General features: G+C 48.8%; 2 protein-coding genes across 2 annotated transcripts in view; one reads left to right on the top strand and one right to left on the bottom strand.

Annotated features, from left to right (window-relative positions):
• The window catches only part of ABAT (4-aminobutyrate aminotransferase), a 96,904-nt gene extending 78,939 nt beyond the window's left edge, over nucleotides 1-17,965 (top strand). Inside the window, exons 9-16 of the mRNA XM_066382645.1 lie at nucleotides 658-720; nucleotides 3,179-3,242; nucleotides 3,758-3,906; nucleotides 6,600-6,737; nucleotides 7,565-7,732; nucleotides 9,308-9,454; nucleotides 13,450-13,561; nucleotides 14,853-17,965. Of these exons, the coding sequence (XP_066238742.1) occupies nucleotides 658-720; nucleotides 3,179-3,242; nucleotides 3,758-3,906; nucleotides 6,600-6,737; nucleotides 7,565-7,732; nucleotides 9,308-9,454; nucleotides 13,450-13,561; nucleotides 14,853-14,974 (963 nt within the window). The 3' untranslated portion in view covers nucleotides 14,975-17,965. The remainder of the gene's footprint in view (nucleotides 1-657; nucleotides 721-3,178; nucleotides 3,243-3,757; nucleotides 3,907-6,599; nucleotides 6,738-7,564; nucleotides 7,733-9,307; nucleotides 9,455-13,449; nucleotides 13,562-14,852) is intronic.
• Nucleotides 17,966-24,513: 6,548 nt separating this feature from the next.
• TMEM186 (transmembrane protein 186) lies at nucleotides 24,514-26,757 on the bottom strand. The gene is made up of 2 exons (XM_066382639.1): nucleotides 26,705-26,757; nucleotides 24,514-25,628 (listed from the first exon to the last, which is right to left on the bottom strand). The coding sequence occupies exons 1-2, from the start codon at nucleotides 26,705-26,707 to the stop codon at nucleotides 24,993-24,995; spliced, it is 639 nt and encodes a 212-aa protein (XP_066238736.1). The 5' UTR covers nucleotides 26,708-26,757; the 3' UTR covers nucleotides 24,514-24,992.
• Between the last annotated feature and the right edge of the window lie 23 nt (nucleotides 26,758-26,780).

The raw sequence follows: 26,780 nt of genomic DNA, 5'->3' as shown, positions 1-26,780 counted from the left end.
TTATTTAATCACAGGCACAGTGAACAATCTCATGCTTCAGTAATGAGGGTAATGATTGTGTTGAACATAGTCCAAAGGTCAGGAGCCTTTGACTAGAAATAAAATAATGAAAATTTATTCAAGGGTCTTAAGGTTTGCAAACCAGAAACACTATTAGACCAAAGAAAAGAAGTCTGGAAGTTTTACAGAAAAAAACTACATTTTTGAGAAGAATCGGTTCTGCATTCTTAGCCCCTCAATTGGTCCAAGATGGTCATTGTCAGGTGTCTGGCAGTCTAGACGGTGTGACGTGTTCTGCTTGAGGTCATTCTGAAGGTTTGATGTATGTCCATGCATTGATGCACAACGAACACACTGATGGACATCCAAGTGTTGATGTGATGTGACACTGGAGATTTCAAAAGTTTAAGTTCCCAGAGTCAGTTAAAACAAGAACAATCATTTCCTTATGCCTCAACCCACTTGAAGTTAAAATTGAGCAGCTTGACCACAGTGACTCCATTTTATTTTTTTTTACCCTATTCCTCAATCAACACATCAGATCATCTCCTAGGAGAGCACTCTCTAGTTATCTGGACTAACTGGGTTTGAGTGGAAAGTGGAAGTCCCTTCTACCTCAGAGCATCTCCGACATTTAATTCTGTTTTGTTTTGGCAGAGCAAGGAGAGGGGTCAAACGGGTTTCTCCAAAGAAGAGTTGGAGACGTGCATGGTCAACCAAGTGAGTGGATTGGGCCCTTTCTCCTCCAGGCTGACAGTGGCTAACGGACCCTGTCCTTCTCAGATAGTCAGCACAGGCCACTATAACAAATGTCCTAGACTGGGAGGCTTGAATAACGTACATGTATTTCCCACAGTTATGAGGGTTGGAAGTCCAAGATCAAGTGCCGGCCAATCTGGTTCCCCAGGACAGGCTCTCTACCCGGCTTGCAGACAGCTGCCTTCTCACTCTGTCCTCCCAGGTCGGGGAAAGAGTTAGCAAGCTCTCTTGTGCCTCATTTTATAAAGATACTAATCCCATCATAGGGGCCCTTCATGACCTCATCCAACCCTAATCAATTTCCCAAAACCCCATATTCAAATACTATCACATTGAAGTTAAGGCTTCAACATCTGAATGGGTGGGGGTGGGGGTAAGCATTCAGTCCATAAAAACTGGTCCCCAACCATTCTGCCTCCCTAGTTCATTCCCTTGGTATCAAGTAGAGCTCTTCCTGACCCAGAACAATAGTTTCCAAGGACAACTGCCTGAATTTTCTCAAATAATCCAAAATGTCAACACAAATGTATGTACAAGGATATTCACCCTAGTGATGTTTAGAGTAATGATAAACCTAAAAAATTGGAAAGCACCTATATATCTAGTATTAGGGAAAAGGGACTTAAGTGCAGGGGTTCTCAGAGGCACAAAGGAGGCCACTGTTGGGGTACAGCGGTGGTGGGGACCACAGCAAAAACCAAAAGGGTAGATCCAAGCTCTGCAGCCAGCTTCAACCAGAGCACAGCTGTCCTTCCCCCTTTCATGTTGGGATCCCATTACAATTTAGACAAAAATGCCTGCTGATATAAAAAAAAAAATCAAAGACCACTGAACTCAATTATACACTTTAGATATTCATCCACAATCTCCCATGGCAAAAAAAAAAAATAGAAAGGATTTCTCTTTGTCTAGAGACATACTTGTATAATTTAGTGAAGACAGTGGAATGTGAATTGTGTGGACACTATAAATAAGCATACAGGAAATTACTATAAGAAATCCTGCTAACATGTTCATAATGAAATGCCTATGGGTTGCTGAGATTACTTTTTTCTTTTGTGCTTTTTTAATTTTTTATTTTAATCCTGCCTCTTGTTAGCAATAGACCCATATTCTCCACATTCATACAAACCTACATAAACTTAAGCTTTTTCTTTTTTCTTCAGGCCATTTTTTATAAGAAATGGGTTATGCCCTACCTCTTTCTCATTTGATATCTGTGGTCACCCTAGTTCATCATTGTTTTTAGATCTCATTTCTCCTGTTTAATGTCTGCAGCCAAACATATGTAATATATATATTACATTTAGAGAACCAAAGGAAATTGTTCCATTCCTTAACAAAGGGAAATGACAAGACAGTATACTGGCGCTTGTGGATGAGTCTTAGAGCTTTTCCCGGGGGTCTCAGGTACCTGGTGGAGATCAGCCAGCCTAAGAACGTGCTGTAGCAAATTCCCAGAGACTAGGGGCCCCATGGTTGCCTCTGTGGCATCCTCAGTAGTCCACCTGAGTCAGCTAGAAACAGCTCTCGGTCCTTGCCAGGTGGAGGGTCAGAAAAGAATGCAGCTGTACCATGGACTGGGGCCTGGGAGGGGACTGAGGGTTCAGGTGTCCCTCCTGAACATAGGGCAGCTGTCCGGGGGAGACAGCATGGTGGGGGTCCTCCCGCTCTGGGACAGCAGACCTGGTCCAAAAGCCTGGGACATGCATTTTCTGTGAGGTGTCCCGCTCCGCCTCGTGTCGTGGGAGGCACCTGTCAGCACCTGGCCCACCTGGCTACTGCGGAAGCCAGAGCACGCAGGAACCGGGAAGAGCCGGTAGGAGTTAGAAGAGCCTGCAGATGGGCTGAAAATTCAAAAGCCCCAGGCGGGCCAGCAGGTGATGGCAGGTGATGTAAAGGAGAGAGGCGGGCAGGGGGCCCTGGAGTGGTGCGCCCGCCCGGACTTTAGGTTTGGGCAACCAAAATGGGCCCAGAGGGTGCAGGACTTGAGAGAAGACAATGCAGATATCTGTGTGAAATCTCTTACTTAAAAATATTTGGGCCTGACCTGTGGTGGCGCAGTGGATAAAGCGTCGACCTGGAAATGCTGAGGTCGCCAGTTCGAAACCCTGGGCTTGCCTGGTCAAGGCACATATGGGAGTTGATGCTTCCAGCTCCTCCCCCCTGTCTCTCTCTCCTCTCTTTCTGTCTCTCCTCTCTAAAATGAATAAATAAAATAAAATAAATATTTGGGGGGGCCACGTGAACAAAACATCTTGTTGGCTAGCTACAGAAGAAGCGGTCTATTGTAGTTTGGAACTTCGGCCTGAGAAGGGACACCTAATAGACTCTGGTGCTCCTCCACGCTCTCAGGGGTCACGACAGGGTCCCCCACTTCTCACAACCGTGACTGATGACCACTCTTTCTTGTTTCTAGGCCCCTGGCTGCCCCGACTACAGCATCCTCTCCTTCATGGGTGCGTTCCACGGCAGGACCATGGGTAAGCAGGGGCCGCGGGGATCCCGAAGTGGCGGTTAGAGTAACCGCGGCAGCAACAGTAGTGGCGGCTGCCTCTGGCCTCGCACTGGAGGTCTCCCCGCCTCGTCTCCTTTAACCCACACCACTCTGCAGAGTGGGGATTGTGATTGCCACTTGGCAGAGGGGGAAGCTGAGGCTCGGCAAGAAGGGGAACATTCCAAGGCCATACAGTGGCAGAGCCAGGATTTGGACCTTTGTTTCTCTGCCTTCAAAGCCTGTGCTTTACTCCTTGATATGATGAATGAGAAAGTAATACACATGCTCGCACACCGACACACACATGCACACACACTAACGGTTCACAGGTTCTGCCCCAACTTCAGGACATTACAGGGACTGGGGTTCTGCAGGCAACAGACCCCTCTGGGCATCCGAGGTCTTGGCTTGAAATGCCCGTTGTCTCCTTTTTAAAGACAACGGTTCACTGTGCTGCCCCCAGCCAACCATCGGCTCTTCTGTTTTATGGGGGGGGCCTAGGTTGCTTAGCGACCACGCACTCCAAAGCTATTCACAAGATCGACATCCCTTCCTTCGACTGGCCCATTGCACCGTTCCCGCGGCTGAAGTACCCTCTGGAGGAGTTTGTGAAGGAGAACCAACAAGAGGAGGCTCGCTGCCTGGAAGAGGTAACACCGCACCTTCCAGCCCCTTCTCTCAGCCCCATCCCCCCCACCCCCTCGCCACCCTGAGACTTCTCCCCAGAGAAGAGGCACAAAGAGTTTATCTGGGGCCTGCATGGCACCCCCTGGGAGGGACGTGGGGACAGAGAGGCCTCCTATCCCATGCTCATCATTGGGAAAGGTAACGCATGGCATGTTGATTTTGCTGCCCAGCGTCCATCACCCCACTCCTGATGCCAATTTCAGTATCATTCAGGTTTCTTTGGAGGCAAGCTTCAGTGGGTCCAGAACAAGAGAAAAGGAATGTATGGGAAGAATATCAGGCAGCTCACAGAAAAAGGTCACACAGGATCCTCTAGTCCAGATGTCCCCAAACTACGGCCCGCGGGCCACAATGCAGGCCCCTGAGGCCATTTATCCAGCCCCCACTGCACTTCTGGAAGGGGCACCTCTTTCATTGGTGGTCAGTGAGAGGACCACTGTATTTGGCAGCCCTCCAATGGTCTGAGGGACAGTGAACTGGCCCCCTGTGTAAAAAGTTTGGAGATCCCTGCTGAGTCTAGTCCACTGCTTTGCAGCCTTCTCTCGCGTCCTGGGAGCCGAGGGGGTGCAGGGGGCAGGGGCGGGGCTGAGGACGTGTGGCCTCTGTTGCCAGGCCTCCGCGTCTACCCGAAGAGTCCCGCTTCAGTCTGTTCCGTATATGGGGCTCCACGTAAGACACTGGAAGGATTTTGTTGCTGAGGGGAAGTGACTTCCACTCTTCAGGTTGGGATTTGAAGTCAAATAAAGCTAATTTGAGGTTGCTTTTCCTCTTAGGCGCATCATTCTTTTAAAGTAATAGTTAACACCTAGAGGTGTGAAGCCAAGTGCAAGGCACTGTGTATTTTGTGGTAAATAAAAGAGAAGATAATAGAGTCGAGTATAGCCTGTCCAATAGAAAGGGAAGGCCAGCCACGGGTGTCCTAATATCTTTTCTAATAATCACATTTTATAAAAGTAAAAGGAATGGGTGGAATTAATTTTAATAACATTTTTTTGAGCCCAATACATCCAGAATAGTATCAGGTCAACATGAATACTTAAAAAAAAATTTTTGTGTGTGAAAGGGACAGAGAGAGAGAGAGAGAGACAGATAGGGACAGACAGGAAGGGAGAGAGATGAGAGCATCCATTCTTCGTTGCAGCACCTTAGTTGTTCATTGATTGCTTTCTTATATGTGCCTTGACTGGGGGGCTACAGCAGACTGAGTGACCCCTTGTTCAAGCCAGCGACCTTGGGCTCAAGCTAGTGACCTCGGGATTTTGAACCTAAGTCCTCAGCTTCGAGTTCGACACTTTATCCACTGCGCCACCGGTCAGGCTGACGAGATATTTTTATATCCTTTTTTTCATGTTAAGTCTTTAAAATCCTGTGTGAGTTTTATACTCAGACACATCTCAGTTTAGACCAGTTACATTGCAAGTCCTCAGTAGCCACCTGTGGCTCATGGCCACCTTACTGGGCAGTGTAGGGTCATAGGAAACACAGCGCTGAACAAATGAGAAAATAACCACATGATGACAACTTGCGAACATTTTCTAGAAGCAGAGAAAAGCATCTCAGAGCTCCCTTGGCGTGACGGGTAGAGACTGAGGCTAAATCACACCATCCAAACCAATGGAATTTCCTTAGTTCTGCACAATGGAGGAAGATCAGCCTTGTTTTTCTAGCTAGCTGTATGGTTTGGGGGTTTTTAATTATGTATAATTATTAAATTATTAATAAAGTACCACAGCTCCAACTCTTTAATTATCTATAGGGGATGCCCATATTAGAACAAGAGTACAAAAAATATAACCACTTAGACACAGTCAGGAGCTTTTCTTACAACCCCTTCACTGTTAAAAAGAGTTGGGGTTTTTTGTTGTTGTTTTTTTAAGATTTTTAAAATTCATTATAGAGAGGGGGAGAGATAGAGAGAGAGAAGGGGGAAGGAGCAGGAAGCATCAACTCCCATATGTGCCTTGACCAGGTAAGCACAGGGTTTTGAACCAGCGACCTCAGCGTTCCCGGTTGACGCTTTACCCACTGCACCACCACAGGTCAGGCACTGTTAAAAGAGTTTTAAAAAATCAGTTTCCATTTTATTAACAAAATTTACATACCATAAAATGCACTCATTTAAACGCCTAGTTCAATAAATTTTGACAAATAAATAAATAACCATCACTCCAATCATGGGCATCTTATCATCACCCTGGAAATTTACTTGGATCAGGTTGATTAGTCAATCTAGAACCCCCAGCTCCACCCTACTCTGTACAACCACTGCTTGGATTTCTGTCACTAGAGGTGAGCTTTGCCTCAGCTATTTAAACAAATATTCATCCCAGGTTCTTCACAGAAAGGACTCTCCTAGCAATAATAATAATACAGCAATAACAACAATAGATTGTGTCAGCATGCCCGTTATACAGGTTAGGAAAGTGAGGCTCCAAGTTAGCAGTCTGTATCCCTGCAGGGGCTAGTACAAATCCTAAGTAGGACACATCCCAGTTCACACGTGTGGCTCTGAGTGGACATCCCAGTCCTCACGCAAAGTGCACACAAATACATTTCCAACGTAACTTCCAGGGGGTCACGGGACCGCTCATGCCCATCCATGGGAGCTGCTCAATGGCCTCCACAAGCCGATGTCATTTCTCGCTTTGGAATCCAGGTGGAGGACCTGATTGTGAAATATCGGAAAAAGAAGAAGACGGTGGCTGGGATTATCGTGGAACCCATCCAGTCTGAAGGTGGAGACAACCACGCCTCTGACGATTTCTTCCGGAAGTTGAGAGACATCTCCCGGAAGGTCAGTGCACTGGCCAAGGTCGGATGGGGCCACAGGCCATTTCCAGCTGGTATCCCAGAGCCAAGGATTAGCTTCGGGGCCCTTGTAAAGTTCCAAATGTTCAGAGGCTGCCTGTTGGTCGCACAGGGAGAGAAGTTGGGGGCGGAGGCAGGACAGGGAATTCTTCCCTGAAATCTTATTGCAAAACCAGCCTCCAGCCAGCCAGCAGTCTTAGTCAGAGGCTTTTGCAATCAAGAGATTCCTGGGAAGGCCTCTGCCTCCACCCTGTTCTTTCTGGGGACCCCACCTCCTCATTCAGCTCAGTGTGGTCCACATTCAACAGAGGCAGAATGAACAGGCTTTATGTTAATATCGTGTTTCTTTTAACGTCCCGAGTGTACAAATGGCACATCCCACCAACAAGTTCACAGATGAAAGTGATATAACATGACTTGATTTAAACACAAACGCTCAGTGAATAGCAGTCCTGATGCTAAGCAGAACTGGGAAACGTGACAACAGATGTTTGGGAAACAGGGCTAGGCTTCGCTGCTGGGCCCTGCTTCCCCCCCCAGTAGGTCAGCTTGCTCAGGGACTGAAACCGAATGAAATACTGTACTGTCGTGCTTGGGTTCGGCGGGCCTTCCACGTTCTGGTCTGACTCCAGCTCAGCTCCTGGAGGAAACCCAGGCACAGCTCCGGTGAAACTGCCCGCTCAAGCATTGTTTAGTTTTTCTTAAGACCACGGGCTCGGCTTGGCAGTTCAGAAAGCAAGGACTCTGGCTGGGTGGCAGGGTCAGGGTTGGTGGATTGTGGTGGGTGTGTATTTCTCCCTCCTCTCTCTCCAGCATGGCTGTGCCTTCTTGGTGGATGAGGTCCAGACCGGAGGGGGCTGCACTGGCAAGTTCTGGGCCCACGAGCACTGGGGCTTGGATGACCCTGCAGATGTGATGACCTTCAGCAAGAAGATGATGACCGGGGGCTTCTTCCACAAGGAGGAGTTCAGGCCCAATGCCGTGAGTGCCAACCCCACCCTTCTCTTGTTCCCAGGAAGGGGAGGGAGGTGGGTGAAGCAGCATCACTTTCTCCTAACTGCTCCTTTCTCACAAACCAGGAATTGAGTGGACAGTTAGTGTGTCACAGAGGTTTTCTGAGGCCCACTTCTTATAGATTTAACTAGCCAGTTACTATGATCACCCTTGCTCTCTAGGCAGGGCTGACTTCCTATCAGTCCCTTGTCAGTCTTCTAATTTTTCTGCGTGTTAATAACTGCTGCTGTGAACCGAGTATTTACTCTCTGCCTGACCCAGTTCTAAGTACTCCTCATGTACTTTTACTCTTTACAACAATCTGACCAAGTAGGTGCTATGTTTCTCTCCTATTTTACTAATGATTGTCTAAGATCACACAGCCCATTAAGTGATAAAGCCAGGATTCAAACCCAGAGCCCTGCCCTTAACTACTACATTGTACTACCTCGTGTACACATGGATGTTTATAAACACACACACACACACACACACACACAGTTATCAGGAGCTTAGGATCTTTCTTTCCACCATTCCTGCAGTAGTTTCTACCCTCAAGGATGCCTCGTGGCTCAAAATGGCTACTGGAGCTCCAGCCATCACATCCCAATTCTAGGCAGTAAGAAGGAAAAAGGAGGAAACCACTCTTTATCTTTAGTGGCCTTCTCAGAAATCTTACATTTCATTTCGTTGTTTTTTTTCCCCCAAAGTTAGAAGTCGGGAGGCAGTCAGACAGACTCCCGGATGCACCGGACCAGAATCCACTTGGCATGCCCATCAGGGGGCGATGCTCTGCCCATCTGAGGCATTGCTTATTGCTGTTGGAGCCATTCTAGTGCCTGAGGCAGAGGCCATGGAGTCGCCCTCAGCACTCAGGCCAGCTTTGCTCCAAAGGAGCCTTGGCTGCAGGAGGGGAAGAGAGAGATAGAGAGAAAGGAGAGGGGAAGGGGTGGAGAAGGGCAATTTTCCTGTGTGCCCTGACCGGGAATCAAACCCAGGACTTCCACACGCTGGGCCGACGCTCTTCCGCTGAGCCAACCGGCCAGGGCCACAACATTTCATTTCTAATACTCTGATGCAGATCTGGTCCCATGGCCACTCCTAACTGAAAGAGAGGCTAGGAAATATGTTTTGGATGGCTGCTTTTACACCCTGAATAATTCATGAAGAAATAAATTGGATATTCTCTGAGGGCCAGAGTGTCATCAACCCGATCCTGAGTCTACTTACCTACGAGCTGTATTTTTTCTGGACAAATCACTTACCTCTCAGAACCTTAGCTTCCTCTATAAAATGAAGATTATAGTTTAGGGCCAACTGTCTTGATTTCCCCAAGACTGAGGGATTTCCCCAGCATGTGAAGAAGTTGGTCTCCCTAATAGTCACACAGCCCGACAGGTTGTTGTTATGGGAAGAAGTCAACGAGGTAAATATGTGTTATCATCCCTTAGTAGATGCTCACTGGGTTACTTCTTAAATAGGGGACAAGGTCTCAGGGGGAAGTGCGCCCCTGAAGGGTGCGCCCATGCGTGAAACTTCCCAACACCCCGTGTCTTGTTCCAGCCATACCGGATCTTTAACACCTGGCTGGGGGACCCGTCTAAGAACCTGCTGCTGGCCGAGGTCATCAATGTCATCAAGCGGGAGGACCTTCTGAATAACGCAGCGCATGCCGGGAAGGCCCTGCTCACAGGGCTACTGGACCTCCAGGTGCCCACCCCGCCAGGCCCTCCCCCAGGTCTCCCAGGACTGCACCCCTGGCTCCCACAGCCCCAGGGCAGCACCTGAGCCCTTCAGCATAGCAGCACACCTGCTCCTCTGGCAGGGGCGGGGGGGGGGGGGCAGGATACCAGGGACCGCCCCCAGCCCCCAGACGGGGTTCCAGACTTAGCAAAGTCTAACGCAGGATGCCAGTCTAACTTCACAAACAGCCCCCAGACAGGGGTTCCAGACTTAGCAAAGTATAAAACACAGGATGCCAGTCTAACTTCACAAACAGCAACTTTCCTTTTAGCATAAAAGTATACCCCCGGCAACATTTGGGACATATTATACTAAAAAGTTGTAAGTTGTTTATCTGAAATTCAAATTTAATTGGACATCCTGTATTTGATCTGGCAACTCTCACTCAGAACCATTCGAACTTAGGGAAATAGGCGTGTCCTCATTTTCTGGATGAGGAAAAGGAGCCATGGGAAGGTGAGGAGGAGCCGGGGAGCCAGAGTTCAACCCCGATCCGCCTGATTGCAAAGTCTCTGAGGGTTTGCTTAAGTGTGGCTGTTTAGACAACCAAGGCCCTCTGGGCAGAATTTCTCTTGCTTTTCTTCCGGTGGATTTGTAGTTAAACTGAGGTGGGGCTGGAGCAGGCCCTAGAAAAAGGCTCTGCAATGGGTTAGGCCCTTCCTTCCTGCTAGGGAGCGCCTTCACTGTCCTCCATTGGGGCAGGAGAAGTGACAGGTGTCCTTTATTACCCTGGCTGATGTCTGGGCCCTGCTTATAGATGTTGACAAAGCCAGGGCCCGGCTTAGTGGGGGTCTGGTTGTAATACGCTGTCACAAACATGGCTGCCCCCTGGTCTCATCTGCACTGCCTTCCCACGAGGTCCATGCAGAATGATGGCAGCCTTCCTACTGAGCCAGGTGTCAGGCCTGGCTCTCAGGCTAAGAAGTGACAGAGAGGCGGAATTCACAGCCTGGCAAGGGGCAGGGATGGGACCCAAAGAAGTCAGTGCTGGGATAAAAAAGGAGCAAAAGGGTATCTAGTCTGAGATGTCCCTTGCCAGGTGAGTGGGAGAGAGAGCAATGGGAGAGTCACAGATGACAAGATAACCATGTGACTCGGGAAGGAACAGAAATGGGCGTTCAGATACAGTGAGTGAGAAGCAAGGCCCAGGGTGGAAGGCATGCCAGGAATGTTTTCTTGTAGCTCTTCTAAATGTCCCAGTTGATGCCACCAGGCTTAGTCCTACGGGTGGGTCCTGGAGGAGAAAGCAGCTTGAAGGTTCCTGACCAAAGCTGCCTGCCCTGAGAAGGGGTGTGGAGGCCAGTGTTTACCCAAGTGGCGTCAACTGATGGCCAACAGGAATCTCCAATTTGGGATGCAGTGAAAAAGAAAACTATTCAGTACAAAGCAGATCAACTGTGATAAAGCAAGGCTTTGAGATAGCCCGGAGGCCAAGCCCTCTCCAGCTCTGCTCTGCTTGGTCAGTGTAAGAAACAGTCTGCAGTCTTTGGTGGAAAGGGAAAGTGTGTTCCCAGAGCCAGAAAGGAGCTGACTTATATAAACAGAAGTCCCTGCCCCTGGTCCCTGATTGGTCTATCCTCATGCAAATGAGGACTCCAAATCCTCACAGTTAGATTGACCCTTAAGACACTGTCCAGATTGGTCAGAATAGAACTGCTCTGGTTGGTCAGAGCTGTGCAGCTCCAGCTGGATGGGGAAAGCCTCAGTCCTATTGGTTGAAATAGGATTCCAAGAAGTTCTTTATAAGGACTGACTCAGATGGCTGGAACACAGTGCAGGCAGGTGGTTCAGTGCAGGCTTCTCCTTGAAGTGCAGTTTGCATGAGAGGCCCCTATAGAAATGGCTGCTAGGCTCTGTTTGGTTTGTGTTTTTTGTTTTTGTTTTTGTTTTGTTTTGTTTGTATTTTTCCGAAGTGAGAAGCAGGGGGGAGGCAGACAGATATACTACCGCATGTGCCTGACCAGGGTCTACCCGGCATGCCCACCAGGGGGCGATGCTTTGCCCATCTGGGCCGTTGCTCCACTGCAATTGGAACCATTCTAGCACCTGAGGCAGAGGCCATGGAGCCATCCTCAGCATCCGGGCCAACTTTGCTCCAATGGAGCCTTGGCTGCGAGTGGGGTAGAGAGAGATAAAGAGAAAGGAGAGGGGGAGGGGTAGAGAAGCAAATGAGTGCTTCTCCTGTGTGCCTTGGTCAGAAATCAAACCCAAGACTTCCACACGCCAGTCCGACACTCTACCACTGAGCCAACCGGCCAGGGCCTGGTTTTGTTTTGTTTTTTATTTGAGCCCAGTTAGCCACCAAAAGCCCTTCATAGTAGGTGTCTTCTTTCTCAGGGTTCACAGTATGTTCCATATACAAGATAGTGCCACAAAAATGTCTTCCATGGAAACATCCCAGAGCAAGACTGACAGCTTGCTTTTAGGAGCCTGAGTGGGCTCATTTATGGGAGCAGTTAGGCATCCTTATGGCAAGAAGGAGGTAAGATTACAGGAATGCCCTAAAACAATGAACTAGACAAATGGGTGAGTCAAAGGACGCAATTAGATTTGAAGGCCTAGAGGCAGCAATCAAAGCCAGACATTGAGGAGAGGAGAGGGATTTTCGTTCCTGCATTAATTAATCAAAGTTACCATGTGCTGTGTGAGTGCCCACGTATGTGTGTCACAAGGGCCACATAAGGGTGTCCAAATGGATGAGACCTGGTTCCCAACCTCCAGACTCTGATGGGAGAGAGGAGTGTATTCAAATCACTGGCCCCCATCAGTCTAAGGATGACCAGGGTAAGTGCTGGAGTGACTTCCATGCCTGGTTTCCTCACCTGTGGTGACGAAAATGCGTCCTCGACTAGTGGAGTGGGGATTTGAGGTCATGCGGCGTGCAAGAGCCTAGCTACGCACGGGCCTTCGTTATCACCAGGACAACCTTATCTCCAATTTCTATCAGGGGGCTGTAACAAAATGACACTTGTCCCCTATCTTTGCTCCCAGTGCCTAAAATTATTTTGTGTTACCCAAACCCTGTTTGCTGTCCTTCACATGGACGATGGCAAGTGGGAGGGACCGCGATCCTTTCCTCTGGGCGACTGTGTTCCTTCCCAGAGCCACTGTAACAAATTACCACAAACTGGGTGGCTTAGACGAGGATCTGTTTTCATCATTCTGGAAGCCAGAAGTCTGAAGTCACGATGCCGGCAGCCGTGATTCATCCGGAGGTTCGGAGGACCACCCCAGTCCTCCCTCCAGCTGCTCTAGAAGCGCTGGCAACCCTTGGTGTCCTTTGGCCTCAGCTGCATCCCTCTCACCTCTGCTCCTGTTCGCACGCGGCCTTCTCCCCTCCCTGTGTGTGTCTGTGATGCACTTCCCTCTTATAAGGATGTCAATCATCGGATCGAGGGCCCGCCCTAATCCAGCATGACCTCATCTTGACCTAATTACATCAGCAAAGACCCTATTCTCAAGCAAGGTCACAGTCATAGGTTCTAAGTCAATATAAATTTGGGGAAGAGGCCACTGTTCATCCCATTATAATTCCCAACCTCAAAGCCTTGAGTGAGGGTGAGCTTTTTCTTAGAAGAATCAATCACCACTTTCTAGAAGAATTGCTAAAAAACAAAGATGGCAGCTATCTACTGAGTGCCTACCAAGTGCCAGGCCCTGGGCTTAGGATCTCATTTCAATAAATTCTAACCATATGACATTGGGATCAATAGCATTTATATCCTTCAGTTCACAGAAGAGGAAACTGAGGCAAGGCCACTCAAATGAGTTGCCCAGCCTGGGTTTTGAACCCAGGACTAGATGTCTCCAGAACCAGAGCTTCAAACCCCACAGTGGCCTTGCCAGTCCAAGCAGAGGCCCAAGGACTGGTCCCTGGGGGGCAGTTGAGGCACCACAGCCACTGAGCCAGCTGGCACACAGGTGACAGGCTTTGATGGCAGCCTTGTTCCCCCTCATTGCAGTCCCGGTATCCCCAGTTCATCAGCAGAGTGAGAGGACGAGGCACCTTCTGCTCCTTCGACACTCCAGACGAATCCATACGGAATAAACTCATTTTAATAGCCAGGAACAAAGGTAAGGTGACCAGGAGTGGGGGCTGGGCTTCACCGGGGCGCCGTGTTACCCTGGTATGGGGGGCAGGTGGTACACAGGACTAAAAACACTCTGAATGTTCTTTCTCAAAAGAAAAGCCAGTTACTGGGGGATTTCCTTATATATCAATTCATTCACCAAATATTCACTGAGATGACTGGGACCAACACTAGACAGAATCATAATGATGAGCAAGACCATGAGGGTCCCTTCCTTCAAGGAGCTTACAGTCTAGCAGGGAAAAATGACATTGAAGAGACTATTTCATAAGCAGCCCATTACATTTATAAATTCTAGGAAAGAGGAAAAGGGCCTAAGAGAGTTAACAGCTGGGGAAAATTTCCAGGAAATCAGGGAAGGCTTCCTTGAGGAAGTGGCATTTTACCTTATGTCCTGACAGATGGACAGGAGTTGCCCTGGTAAAGAAGGTAAAGATGAGCATTTCAGGCAGAGGGAGGGACATGTACAGCTAGTTGAGGCAGGATGGAGCTGGAGAAACTGAAAGAATAGGACATGATTAGGAACCCACGGGCTGGGGGAGTGAAGCAGGAGGGGTGACCCGAACCACCTCATGTCAGCCTGTGAATCAGGTCCAAGATTCTGGACTCTTTCCTAAGAGCTGTGGGAGGCCCCGGGAGTTTTAAGTGGGGGGAGATAGTGGTGAGATGGGAGTACCCGCTATGTGTCGAGCATCATGTCTCACTTGTACCATCTTAGGGAACCCGTGCCCCAGCCCAGAAGGGCAAGGCTGATCTTCAGCCTGAGATCAAGTCTTTGCCTCCTCATTAAGGGAGAAAACGGGGTTTCAGAGACGCTGAGCGACTGAGACAGGGACACCCAGCCACTCCATAGTGAAGTGACCCTGTAATAACCCGGTCTGTCCCTCTTCAGTGACAGCTCTGCCCCACATGCATGCTTCTACCTGCCTCACTTTTCCTAAATTTGCTTGTTTTCTTTCTCCACCACACCGCGAGTTTCTGAGAGGCAAGGACTTGATCTCAGGATTTCTCTCTCATCAGACCTAGTTCGGGGCAGTGGAGCAGACATTCAAAGTTGGAAAGAGGGAGGGAGGGGATAGAAGGATGGATGAGATGGATGAAAGAAGAAAGGAAACGAAGCTGGATGGGCGGATGGCAGGACGGAGAGCCAGAAGCCCGGTGGAAAGAATGACGTGGATGGGAGGGGGTGGCCCTGTGCGTAAGCTCCCTCCTGGCTGTCATCGCCTGCGACTCTGAGCCCACGCTCCTAACTGACCTCCTGCCATTTCTTTCAGGCGTGGTATTGGGAGGCTGCGGAGACAAATCCATTCGTTTCCGTCCCACTCTGGTCTTCAGGGATCACCACGCACACCTGTTCCTCAATATTTTCAGCGACATCTTAGCTGACTTCAAGTAAAGAAGCCATTTCCGCTATGCTCTGAGGAAGCCCTGATCTCAACAGTTGTCAAATTGATTAGTTTGCCTAATTCATGTTTTCACTTAAAGTCTCAGAGGTGAATGCATAAACTGAAGGGTGGTGTGTGGGGAGGGGACTCTTTTGGTGGCTTGGGGGGAAGGGAGAGGATGGAGGGACTGGCTCGGTTTTCCTCCCTGCAGAGCCGATGGCGTCCATCGGTGTAAGCCCAGGAATTGTGCTTGAGCCCCGGACAGTTTTAGGATGGGCCAAGAGGGTTCTGGTCATACCTCTGCTCACCCTTGACCCCAACAATTTCTTCGGAAGCCAGTCAGGGAATGACACTTGCTTCCGGGACTGGTGGCTTGTACTCCAGAGTTCTGGTCCCTTGCAAGTGCCATCTTCTGATATCAAGGATGTTGGCTCCTGTGCCCTGTGCAAACATGCTCACCCTCTCACCCAACCCCTGGAGCTCTGAGCGTGTCCCGGACACAGTTCAGTGAAGGACAGGACAGGTCATAGAAAGGCAGGGTTGTAGGGACATAAAGGCTGCATAAGGGGGCGTGGGAAGGGGTCTTCTAGCCTTCTGAAGACTTGGGCCACTCATCCCAGTGCACCTAAGGACAGAGCTTTGGAGACTCTTGGGTGGCACCACAAATGGCCGTCCTTCATTCCCCCAGGCGCTTTCTTCCTGATAAATGTCGACCAAGACCTTCAAAGACAAAACTGTAGCCTGAGCAGTGGGCACACAGGGACACAGGTGAGCTGAAGGCTCAGAATTGCAACCAATCTCCTGGGAGCCTGAGCCCAGGGCCCGGGACAGCAGTCACCTCCTCCTGTCTCCCCGGCATCTGGGGTCTGCTTCTTGGACCCCTCACCCAGGAGACTTGCTCTAGCTTTGGCTCATCCACCTTTGCTCTACTTCTGAGCAACCCTAAACTAGATCTCTTCTTAAGGGAAGCATCATAAATAAAAGGCATCACGACTCCACACAGAAAAATACAGGCTGTTGAGTTAAGGTGGTTTCCTTGTGCTTGCCACGCCCAGTTAGAGGTTTTCCTGACACGAAGGAGCGTGGCGATTACCAGGCCCGTGGGACTTAAAGGCTCGCCTGCACTGTGGCTGAGGCTACAGCAAATCTGCTGAAGGCTAGACATTCTTGGAACTGATTTGAGTTCGCGGTCTCCAAAAAGAGCATCTGGTAGTCCTAGAGCATTGAAGGACTGGTCAAAGGGCAGACAGAGGAAGTCTGGCTTCCCCATCCAAAAGGAAGCCACTTCACCTTCCAATGCTTTGGTTGACCGTTTGGGAAGATCGGCATTTTGCTCTTTTAGCAATTAGTCATCCAAAGATCTTAAAGTGATTTTTTCAGCTTCCGCTCTTGACCTGTTCTTGTTGAGAACAAAAGGCAGTCACATGCCCAAGGGACACGGACTGATCCGTGAGTTCCTGTTCACTTTGCATTCTTGCAGTCAGTGCGAATCCACTGCTTTAAAGAAGTTCTGCCGTGTGTAATGTAAGGCTGTTTACGCTGCCAATTGAATGGAGATGTATGCCTCCCTCTCTCTGTGTGGCTTCACTCGTTTGTCTATTTATTTAGTCATTCATTCATGAAACTTGCATTGACTCCCTGCTCTGCCCCAGGCCCAGTGCTAACCACTAAGATTACATACCTGAAATAAAACATGGTCCCTGCTCTCAAGGGGCTCAGAGCCCACTGTGGACAACAGACCCTCAAACCAATAATTCAACCTTCAGTGGCAAGTGCTATAGCAGAGGTATGGATAGGAGTATCAGGAAATTGGAGGGAGTGCCCCAATCCACGTAAGGGTGAGAAGAGGTTTCAAGGAGAAAGTGACATTTGAACAGAGTTTTGCAGAATGAGCAAGAATTCACCAAACAGGCAAGGCAAGGAAGAGTGTTATGGAAGGGGAACAGCATGTGCAAAGACCTACCAGTCCACGGCCCCACACCTTTCACTGGGGATTCAGATTCCACAGGCAATAGCCCAGGACTCAAGGCCTTATTTAACAAACAAGCAAAATGCACAGCAAACCATGATTCATGTATTGGCATGAGTATGCTATCTCCTAAGAACTTTAGCACTAAATACAAATATATAATAAGATTCCTGGAGTCCGAAAGATTTTTACACTAAGGCACAATCAGAGATGTGGCTCTCTTAGGTGGAGAGAGTGGCTCTAATATTTTGTTTTCTCTCCAGAGGGCATTAACAGTATAATGCAACTACTTTGTCTCTAGAAAGTCATTTCCAGCCTTATTCACTCCTTACCAAGGGAAGTTATTCTCACAGAACTTTTAAAGCCATTTATCAAGTTCTTGTTGGCTCAGGGCATAAGGAGTTCCTGAGACATCTGCTTTTGGGGGTGGAGGACTGGCTGGATGAATTTCAAGGGAAAGAATTCTCAGCAGAGCTCAAGATGGTAGGAACTTGGAAGAGGTTGGTGAAAGCTCCAGGGGGCGGGGGGATGCAGCAGACAGGTTACCATGTAGGGCAGAGCCCGCAGAGAAGTGCTTCTGTGGCCGAAGGTCTGGAAATAGATCCATCAAACATTAGTGCCATCGAGTTTAGTAAACATCTCTAGCAAATCTCATCATTTTTACAGAAAACAAGGTCCAGTAATAGCAATTATTAGCACATCCTCCCTTTTATTATAAATGGGTGTTTTTTTATAATTTTTACTGACACTCAGTAACCATGCAAAAATGTGTGCATTAATATATCTGTCTGTCTAGCTATATATATATATATTAGCTCATGGTAGAAAACCTTAGCTAGGGAGCATCGCCGACTCACCCATACGAAGTGATCTTGTTTACAGTATTCTGTTGACAGTGCCAATAAATGACAAAGAAATTAACATGTCGCAATGTAACTGATGACCATATGCACAATTCCATGAATTAAATCTGTTTCCTGTGTTAATCAGTATTGTTAAATTTAAAAAAAATATATTTATAATGGAAATATCAGAGTGAATGTGGCCTTTTTTTTTTGGCTGGAAATGGTTTGAAGTAATTATTTGGCAAGCACTTATTAGGGTCGTCTTTGGGGAACATTCTGCATTGGGTTTGGGAAGCACTGTGAGGCCATTAATTTCAGCAGGGTTCATTAAGGACATACCATGTGATAGGATGGACAAAGTGTGGTCCTTAACCATCAGCTCACCTCCTAGTAGGGCAGAGGTCACAGGAACCCAGCCTAAGGACCGGACACAGGAAGACCCTGGATACTGTACATGCATGAAGGACAGGCCTTTGTGGGGTGGGAGTTGGGTCCCTGAGTTTCCTCTTTGAGGCTGAGCACAAAATGCTCCAGGGACTCAGAGGGGGGAGCATTCCAGATCAAGAGAATAGCTAACTGAAGGCACAAAGGCAGGGTGAGACAAAGCATTTCTCCGCTGTTCAGCACTACTAGATGGCAAAGGGAGGGATCCCAGAACAGCCTCGAGATGAGGCCAAAGAAATGGGCGGGCCTCAGATGGAGAGAGCCTCCTGTGCCGTGCTGAGGGCACGCCCGCCTCCCACACAGTGATGGAGCCACGGAAGGGCTGGGGCAGGACAGTGTGCTAGTGTGCATTTGAGAAGACTCATCCTGAGTGTTCGCCATGCCAAACAGGGAGGTGGGGGGACTGGTCAGGACACTGTTACAGTCAAGATCCCCTGGTGTCCTATCTAGGACAATAATAGGAGGGATGGAGAGGGAAAGAAAAACACAGAACCCAAAACATGCATGACTTTCAACACTGGGTGCACTTTCCTCACCTACAGGGCTCTATAAACAATCCTCATGCTGGGGCCCCGCCCCAAACCAATTAAATCAGATTCTCTGAGGTAGTAAGTTGACGAGTGGCTGGAATCAATGGGCAGGCCCAGAGGGGCTGTCCAGCGAGCACCCACGTAAGGGAGTCAGAGCTTCATCCTCCCGGCGTCCTGACCTGGAAGCACCTGGAAGCGCACGGTGCATCTCATGGCCACTCCCAGCTGCCCTTCGTGGCCACTATCACCCTTATTTTTATTTTAATCTATTCATTTTAAAGAGTAGATAGAATGTGTGTGTGTGTGAGAGAGAGAGAGAGCATACGAGAGACAGAGAGAGAGAGACAGAAAGGGGGGAGGAGCAGGAAGCATCAAGTCCCATATGTGCCTTGACCAGACAAGTGCAGGGTTTCAAACTGGCGACCTCAGTGTTCCCAGGTCGACGCTTTATCCACTGTGCCACCACAGGTCAGGCCTCTATCACCCTTTTTTTTTCTCACCTGTAAAAAGTACGGTTTGGACCCAGTGATTTCCAAGGTTTCTCCCACCTTGGACATGCAATATGTTCAAGAAACAATAGACTTGTTAGGCAATATCTACCATTAAACGTATTTTTTAAATAATCACACAGTGATAACTATCATTTGTTGAGCATCTACAGTGTGCAGGCATATTCTTCTGGTGCTTTATAATTTTCACAACAAACCTAGGAGCTATGGATTTGTATGCCTATTTTTAGTATGAAGAAACTGAAGCTCATGGAGTAGTTTAGGGGAGCTGCTGAAAATCAGTTTGGAAGGCAGTGTACACACAGCTGTATCAGAGATGACACATATGTAATCAAACGTGTGCTTGCGTGTGCATACACACAGCTTGAGATTGGTTGAGGATGGGGACAACTGATGACTCAGCGACCTTTCTCCCAGCCGGCCTGGCCACCGGCCTCGGAACATGTACTTGAACCCGTGAATACTAGTGTGACATCCTAAATATGCAGTCCTAAGGCAAGTGGGGGGAAGGTGCCAGAACCTCACGATCAACTACTGTTCCCTAAAAATAATCAGTTTTCTATTCTCTGTGCTTCTTCCCCACTGGGGAGGCAGGACAAGGTGGTAGAATGACCCAACTCTGCTGCTTTCTAGCCGAGTGACCTTGAACAAGTCACTTTACCTCTCAGAGCCTCATCTGCAAAATGGGGTTGATAACAGTAATGCTCACTAACACTCGAATGCTCCCTTGGACCAAGAGCTATTTAAAGTGCTTTTCCTGTAGCGAGCCAGTCCCCTCCACCACCCTCAGTGGGTGCTTTATTATTATCATCGCTTCACAGGTGAGGAAACCGAGACGAGAATGTATAACTGGCCCAAGGCCACAGCTAGGAAGTGCCAGGGCTGGGATTCTAGCAGACACAAAGTCTTGCTTCAAAGCCACTGCTTCACCCTGTATCTACTGCCTCTCTCTGCCTCTCAACTTGAACAGTTACTGGGAGGATTCCATAAAATCATGTAATAACCACCTGGCATATAGCAGGTGCTTAATATGTTACTTCCTTTCGCTGATGCATTTCTGTGAATAGTGTCGCATATATGGTTCTGAACTAGTGGTTCTCTACCTTCTTACACTTGGGGACCAATGAAAATAGGAGAATTATTTCAGGGACCACTAAGGCAGAAATCACCTGACCATAAGTAAATTCACCCAAGATCATTGGGTCTATAATGTTCATACATCAGGGTGCTTAACTCTTTAGTGGACAGGCACAAAATTTCTAGTGGACCACCAGTTGAAAAACACTGTTGTAAATAACCTATTTCTATTAGAGTTAGCTTCCCACTTGTAAATATTAAATCTATTTCCCAACACAGGTAAACTCAACCGAATCCTGGAATATATTTCAACTGTTAATAAGTAAAACAGATGTTTTGTCCCTCGAGTTGGTACAAACATGGCCAGATGGTATTGGCTCTGCTTGATTAACTCTAATCAGCCAAGATTTTATAGTTGAATGCTGCAGGATCAAAACAAGGCCATAAAAGTTGGACTCTGCCTGAGGGTCAGAGGGGACTTAGCTTTCCATCTGGAGACTCACAAGTCCTGAAGTCATAAAGCAGCAAAAGGAAAGCTCCAGCCCTAGTTATTTGGGAAACTCACCCAGGCTGGCCCTGCATGCAGCCTAGCACAACCAGATCTGTTCTGGGGAGTGCATTAAACGGGGTCACTTAATGATGAGCTGGGGTGGGACATCTGGCCCTTTGACAAGGTAAGTCTCATTTCTGGTAACCAGTGGAAGAAGGACAACAGCTCTCAGCCACGCACAATGGGGACGTCCCCAGCTACAGCTGACATCACTCTGGTCTGGAGGACTCCGTCTTAGCTCGGGCTGACACCACCATAGACTGGACGGCCCAAACTGCAAACACTTCCTTCTCACCATTCAGGAGGCTGGAAGTCCAGTCAGATCCTTGGTGAAGGCTTCTTTTTTTTTTTTAATTTTATTGATTGATTTTACAGAGAGAGGAGGGAAGAAAACAAGAAGTATCAGGTCATAGTTGCTTCATTTTAGTTGCTCATTGATTGCTTGTTGTATGTGCCCTGACCGGGCCAGCTCAGGGTTTTGAACCGGCGACCTCAGCATTCCAAGTCAATGCTTTATCCACCACGCCACCACAGGTCAGGCTGAAGGCTTCTTCTGGTTATGCTCTCATATGGCATTCCTTAGTGCATTAGAGTCTTGTCCTCTTCTTTTTAGGACATTAATCTACTATGAGAGCCCCACCCTCAAGACCTCATCTAATCCTAATCACCTCTCAAAAGCCCAACCTCCAAACACCATCGCATTGGGGCTTATGGTTTCAACATATGGATTTTAGAGAGGACAATTCAGTCCATAACAATTACCACTGAAAACTAACATGCTACAGACCCCCCCCCCCAGGTCCCTGCATCTACATTATATGCGTCCTGGGGCTTATACAAAGTCCACACGGTTCTGAGCGGACGGGAAGGAAAGCCAGTCTACGAGAGACAAACACAGTACGTCTCACTGACACTTTCAATGACTGAATGTTTCCGACTGTCAACTCAGCTTCCAAGTCCAGAGTGGGAATTCAGGGTTGAGAAATGTTTCTTTACCTAGAAAGCCAACGTAAGGAGGAAAGGATGGAGGACTGAGTTTACCACAGCACTTTCCTTCATTTGTTAAGACAGGACATGCTCCTGAAAATCTTAAATGCTAGGTTATCAAGTTGGAAGTAGAAGTGTTCCCTTTGTTTCACCCACCCCAAACCTCTCCCCAGAGGTAATGACTGTTAACAATTAGGAATGTTTGCTTTTTAAACACAAATAAGATCACACAAAACTATATTGTTCGGAGACTCGTTTTTTTCCATATAACACCATTTCATGGTTACCTTTCCACATCAACAGAGATCGTTCAACCTCACTCTTTTTAAGGGCCATGTAATATCCCTTAATATGGACCTACTAACATTTTTTTCCATTGATTTGGGGGGAGAAGGGAAAGAGAGTGAGAGAGACAGAGAGGGGGAAGGGAAAGAGAAGCATCAACTCATTCCACTTAGTTGTGTACTCATTGGTTGTTTTTTGTATGTGCCCTGACCAGGGATTGAACCTGGGTCCTCAACGCACCAGGAAGATGCTCTATCCACTGAGCAACCCTGCCAGGGCCCAACTTTTTTTTTAGTGAGAGAAAGCATGGGGAAAGAGGGAGAAAGAGAGACAGACAGACAGGAAGGGAGAGAGATGAGAAGCACCAACTTGTAGTTACATCACTTTAGTGGTTCATTGATTGCTTCTCCTACATGCCTTGACTGGGGGTCTCTAGCCGAGCCAGTGAGCCCTTGCTCAAGCCAGTGACCTTGGTCTCAAGCCAGCAACTATGAAGTCATGGCTATGATCCCATGCTCAAGCGGGCAATCCTACACTCAAGCTGGTAAGTATGCACTCAAGCCAGATGAACCTGCACTCAAGCTGGTGACCTTGGGGTTTCAAATCTGAGACCTCAGCTTCCCAGGTCAATGCTCTATCTGCTGTGCCACCACCAGCCAGGCAAATTTTTTTTTTGGGGGGGGGACAGAGACAGAGAGAGGGACAGATAGGGACAAACAAACAGGAATGGAGAGACGAGAAGCATCAATTCTTCGTTGCGGCACCTTAGTTGTTCATTGATTGCTTTTTCATATGGGTCTTGACCAGGGAGCTACAGCAGACCAAGTGACCCCTTGCTCAAGCCAGCGACCTTGGGCTCATGCTGGTGAGCCTTGCTCAAACCAGATGAGCCCATGCTCAAGCTAGCGACCTCGGGGTTTCGAACTTGGGCCCTCCGCATCCCAGACTGACGCTCTATCCACTGCACCACCATCTGGTCAGGCCAAGCAAACATTTTTAAAATTTTATTTTTCAATTACAGTTTACCAACACTTCATTAACTGTGTTGCCTACTAATGGAAACTTAGTTTACTCCAGTTGGTGCTATTGTTTTGTTTGATTTGCTATTAGAAACATTCATTGAGCATCCTCATCCGGGTGCTTGGGTATTTCTACTAGATTACTATTTTGGAATTGTTGTCAAAAGGGGTAATAACCAAGTATATCCACCACCTGAATCTAAAGACCACTTCCATTTTCTGAGAAACTGCTGCATGGTTTTGGGGAAAAGTAAGCCCCACACAAAACTTGGGAGTGCCTTGGAAGTACCTGAGAAGCAAAAAAATACAATGCCCAGCTTCTCCCAGAATCTGCAGGGCTTGAACACAGGCCAGTTTTGCTGACTCTTTTGATGTTGATTTAGGAGGTTTTTTGGACAGCTCCCAGGTGCTGCCCACACCTGCTGTAGAAGCCCTAACCTGATTTCCAGCGTCAGGAGATCTGGGGTTTTAGCTCAGGAAGAAAGGGACGGACGATGCATTTGCTCTGTGTGCCCTCTGCTGGTGCTGCGTGAGCAGACCACGCATTGAAGTGGAAGCTCTTTCATGCCAAGGCTGGTGAGAATCCCGGCTCTCGCCTCCCGTGTGGTGAGAGCCCACCCAGGCTACAAGAGAACCACCTGGGGGCGTGGTTTGCACCTTTTTAAAAAGCTCTCCAAACGATTCTACATGTGGAGCCAGGGTTTGAGAACCCATTCTTTGGGCAAAAAATTGGCCCAGGGGCCCTGGTCTGTTGGCTCAGTGGTAGAGTGTTGGCCTGGCATGCAGGAGTCCTGGGTTTGATTCCCGGCCTGGGCATACAGGAGAAGCGTCCATCTGCTTCTCCACCCCTCCCCCTCTCCTTCCTCTCTGTCTCTCTCTTCCCCTCCTGCAGCCAAGGCTCCATTGGAGCAAAGTTGGCCCGAGCGCTGAGAATGGCTCTGGTTGCAACAGAGCAACGCCCCAGATGGGCAGAGCATCGCCCCCTGGTGGGCATGCCGGGTGGATCCCGGTCGGGTGTATGTGGGAGTCTGTCTGACTGCCTCCCTGTTTCCAACTTCAGAAAAATACCCCCCCCCCAAAAAAAAAAAAATTGGCCCAGGAACACAAAGTCCACAGAGGCATCCCACTGAAGAGCCCCTGGACCCCTGGGTAGTGAACAGTCTCGGCAGGGTGCTGTGCTCACCTGGATAACACTCCTGCCCTAGTCGTGCAGTTACCATCTGGCAGAGTGGTGGCAGAGTGAAATGACCTTCATCTAGGCTGCATCCCAGTCCCAATCACTGCTGGATCCACCATACCGTCGAATCGGAACTAACAATGCTTGCTCTCACCTGCTGAGTTTGCAAAGCACTTGACATTTATGCTTTATTCTCATACCCACCCCACAAGACAAGCAGGATTTTCCACTTCACAAATGTGAAAAACAAAGTTCAGAGAGACTGTTACCTGCCCCCAGACAGGGAGTTAAGGACAAAGAGAACACAAGTCTTCCAACTCCAAGTCCTCTGTTCCCTCTCCAATACCTGTCTTCCCATTTCAGCACTGTTCTATCTGAGTGAACTGGGCACAGCTTCTTTTAGCCATCACCTAACAATGTCATACACAAGTGCAGTAAAATCTGCACTAAGGCCTCTTTCCTAAACTGGGTTACTAGCATCCCCTTTATGAATGTCTTCATCCCAACAGACAAGTTTCCCAGGGCCCCTGGCAAAGTCTCCAGCTGTCAGACCCTTCTTTGGCCTCACCCACACCCTCAGCCTTCTGTCTGAGACCCAGGTGGCCCAGGGCTACCTGGAAGCCCAGCGCCCAGCTGTTCACTTCAGCGTCTCCAGCATCCCAAACACCTGTCTGAAACGCTCTCTGTCCAGGACGTGTCCGTAGCGCAGGGTGAGGTAGAAAGTCTGCTCCCCACTGTACTGCTGGATCCGAACGAAAAGCTCCTGGGGCCGGTCCTGGCTTTCCGTCATAGGGATCACGTTGGCCACTGGGCAGTACGTGTCCTGCCGCCAGCCCCAGAAGGTCAAGTGGGCCACTCGCAGCATGGTGCCTGACTCGTTCACATATAGGATACCCACCAGCCTCCGGAAGAAATAGCTCATCCAGCACAGCATGGCCAAGGCAAAGCCAGCTACTCCACCCACGAGACACAGGGAGTTCAAAGTCATGAGGCCCTGGGAGTACCAGTAAAAGCCAGGCGGCAGGGCCAACACCGTCAGGGCTGTCTGTGCCACCTTCAGCTGCGACAAATACCGAAAGGCTCTGATGCCATCAAACCGGTAAATCATCTGGAATTTCTCTGTCTCTGCGCCTGGTGGTTTCTCCTTCGAGGTGGGTGACCTGCTCCCCACCCACCTCCTAAACTCCTGTCCACTGCAGCAGCGCAGCCCATGGAGTGGCCTTCCCGGCACAGCTGGCCCTGGCAACCGCAGCACTGCTCGGAGGAGGGTGGCCTGGAAGGGACACAAAAGATCATTTCTCTCAAAGAACTCAACCGTCCGTGCTCATCACACAACGAACATCTGCAAAGCATCTTAACCTGGAGGCTCCCGCCAGTCTTGTGAGTGCACCATTATTGCCAAAAACGGAGGGAAAGGGAAAGCCAGACGCTTAACTAACTAACTTCATGGGATCTTCACAAAAGCTGTGTGAAATAGGAACCACTGCATCCACTTCACACCATGGAGGAAACTACGGCCAGAAAAGGTAAGACATTTACCCAAGAACACACAGAGAGTGAGTGGAGCAGAGTCTGACTCTCAAACTGGTCCTCTTTCCTCCAGGCAGTTCAAGTAGGCATGGGAAAGAGGCACAGCCTTCATTCACTAAACAGCTGCCTAGCGAGAGCCAGCTCTGGGCTGGGCACTGGATCCATAAGGCTGAACACTTCCCCAAGCAGGAAACTAAACAATCACTGTCTCAGTGGAGAACAAATTTGTTAGATACTTAACACAATAACTTTCCCAATCTGTCAGATTAAGGCGTCATCGGGGGGTTTAAGGGAACTGGTGTTTCCTTTGCCTAGTTAGGAAGAGGGGGAAGAATGGAGGAGGAGAGAAAGAGGAAGGAGCCAAACGGAAGCACAAGGGCTTTATTAGGTGCAGTTTCACACCTTGAGTAGTGCAGTGAAAGATGCTTTGGGTTCTGGAACCGGATATGAGTTCCAATTCTGACTGCTAAAGCCACATAGCTGTGGATCCCCGGGCAAGTTATTCCACCTCTCTGGCCTCCGTTTCTTCATCTTTCAAATGGGGATTCAGAATATACTGAATACGATGGTTTTAAAGCCCTCATGAGCACTTGATGGATTTGACGCACAGTGAGCGCTCAGTTTTAGTATCGCGGTTGTTGACGCACGTGACCTGAGCGCAAAGGCAGCCCGGGAATAACAAATCGTAACCCACGTCGGAGGTCCCTCCCGCGCATTCTCTATATCACAACCCAGCATCGGCCTGCCTGCCCCAAGCCTGACCCCGACCCGAAGAGCGCGTCACCTTCCCCAGTTCCCACCATCCCCCCCCCCTCTTACCATGGCCGGCAGCCTGCTGCCGGACCCCACCTGTACCCGGGATCTCTAAGAGCGCATGCTCAGCCGTAGCGGGATT

The sequence above is a fragment of the Saccopteryx leptura genome, chromosome 4 (assembly GCF_036850995.1).
Source record: "Saccopteryx leptura isolate mSacLep1 chromosome 4, mSacLep1_pri_phased_curated, whole genome shotgun sequence".
Classification (NCBI taxonomy): Eukaryota; Metazoa; Chordata; class Mammalia; order Chiroptera; family Emballonuridae; genus Saccopteryx; species Saccopteryx leptura.
Note: the sequence above shows the minus strand (reverse complement) of the source record. Positions and strands in the feature narration are given on the sequence as shown.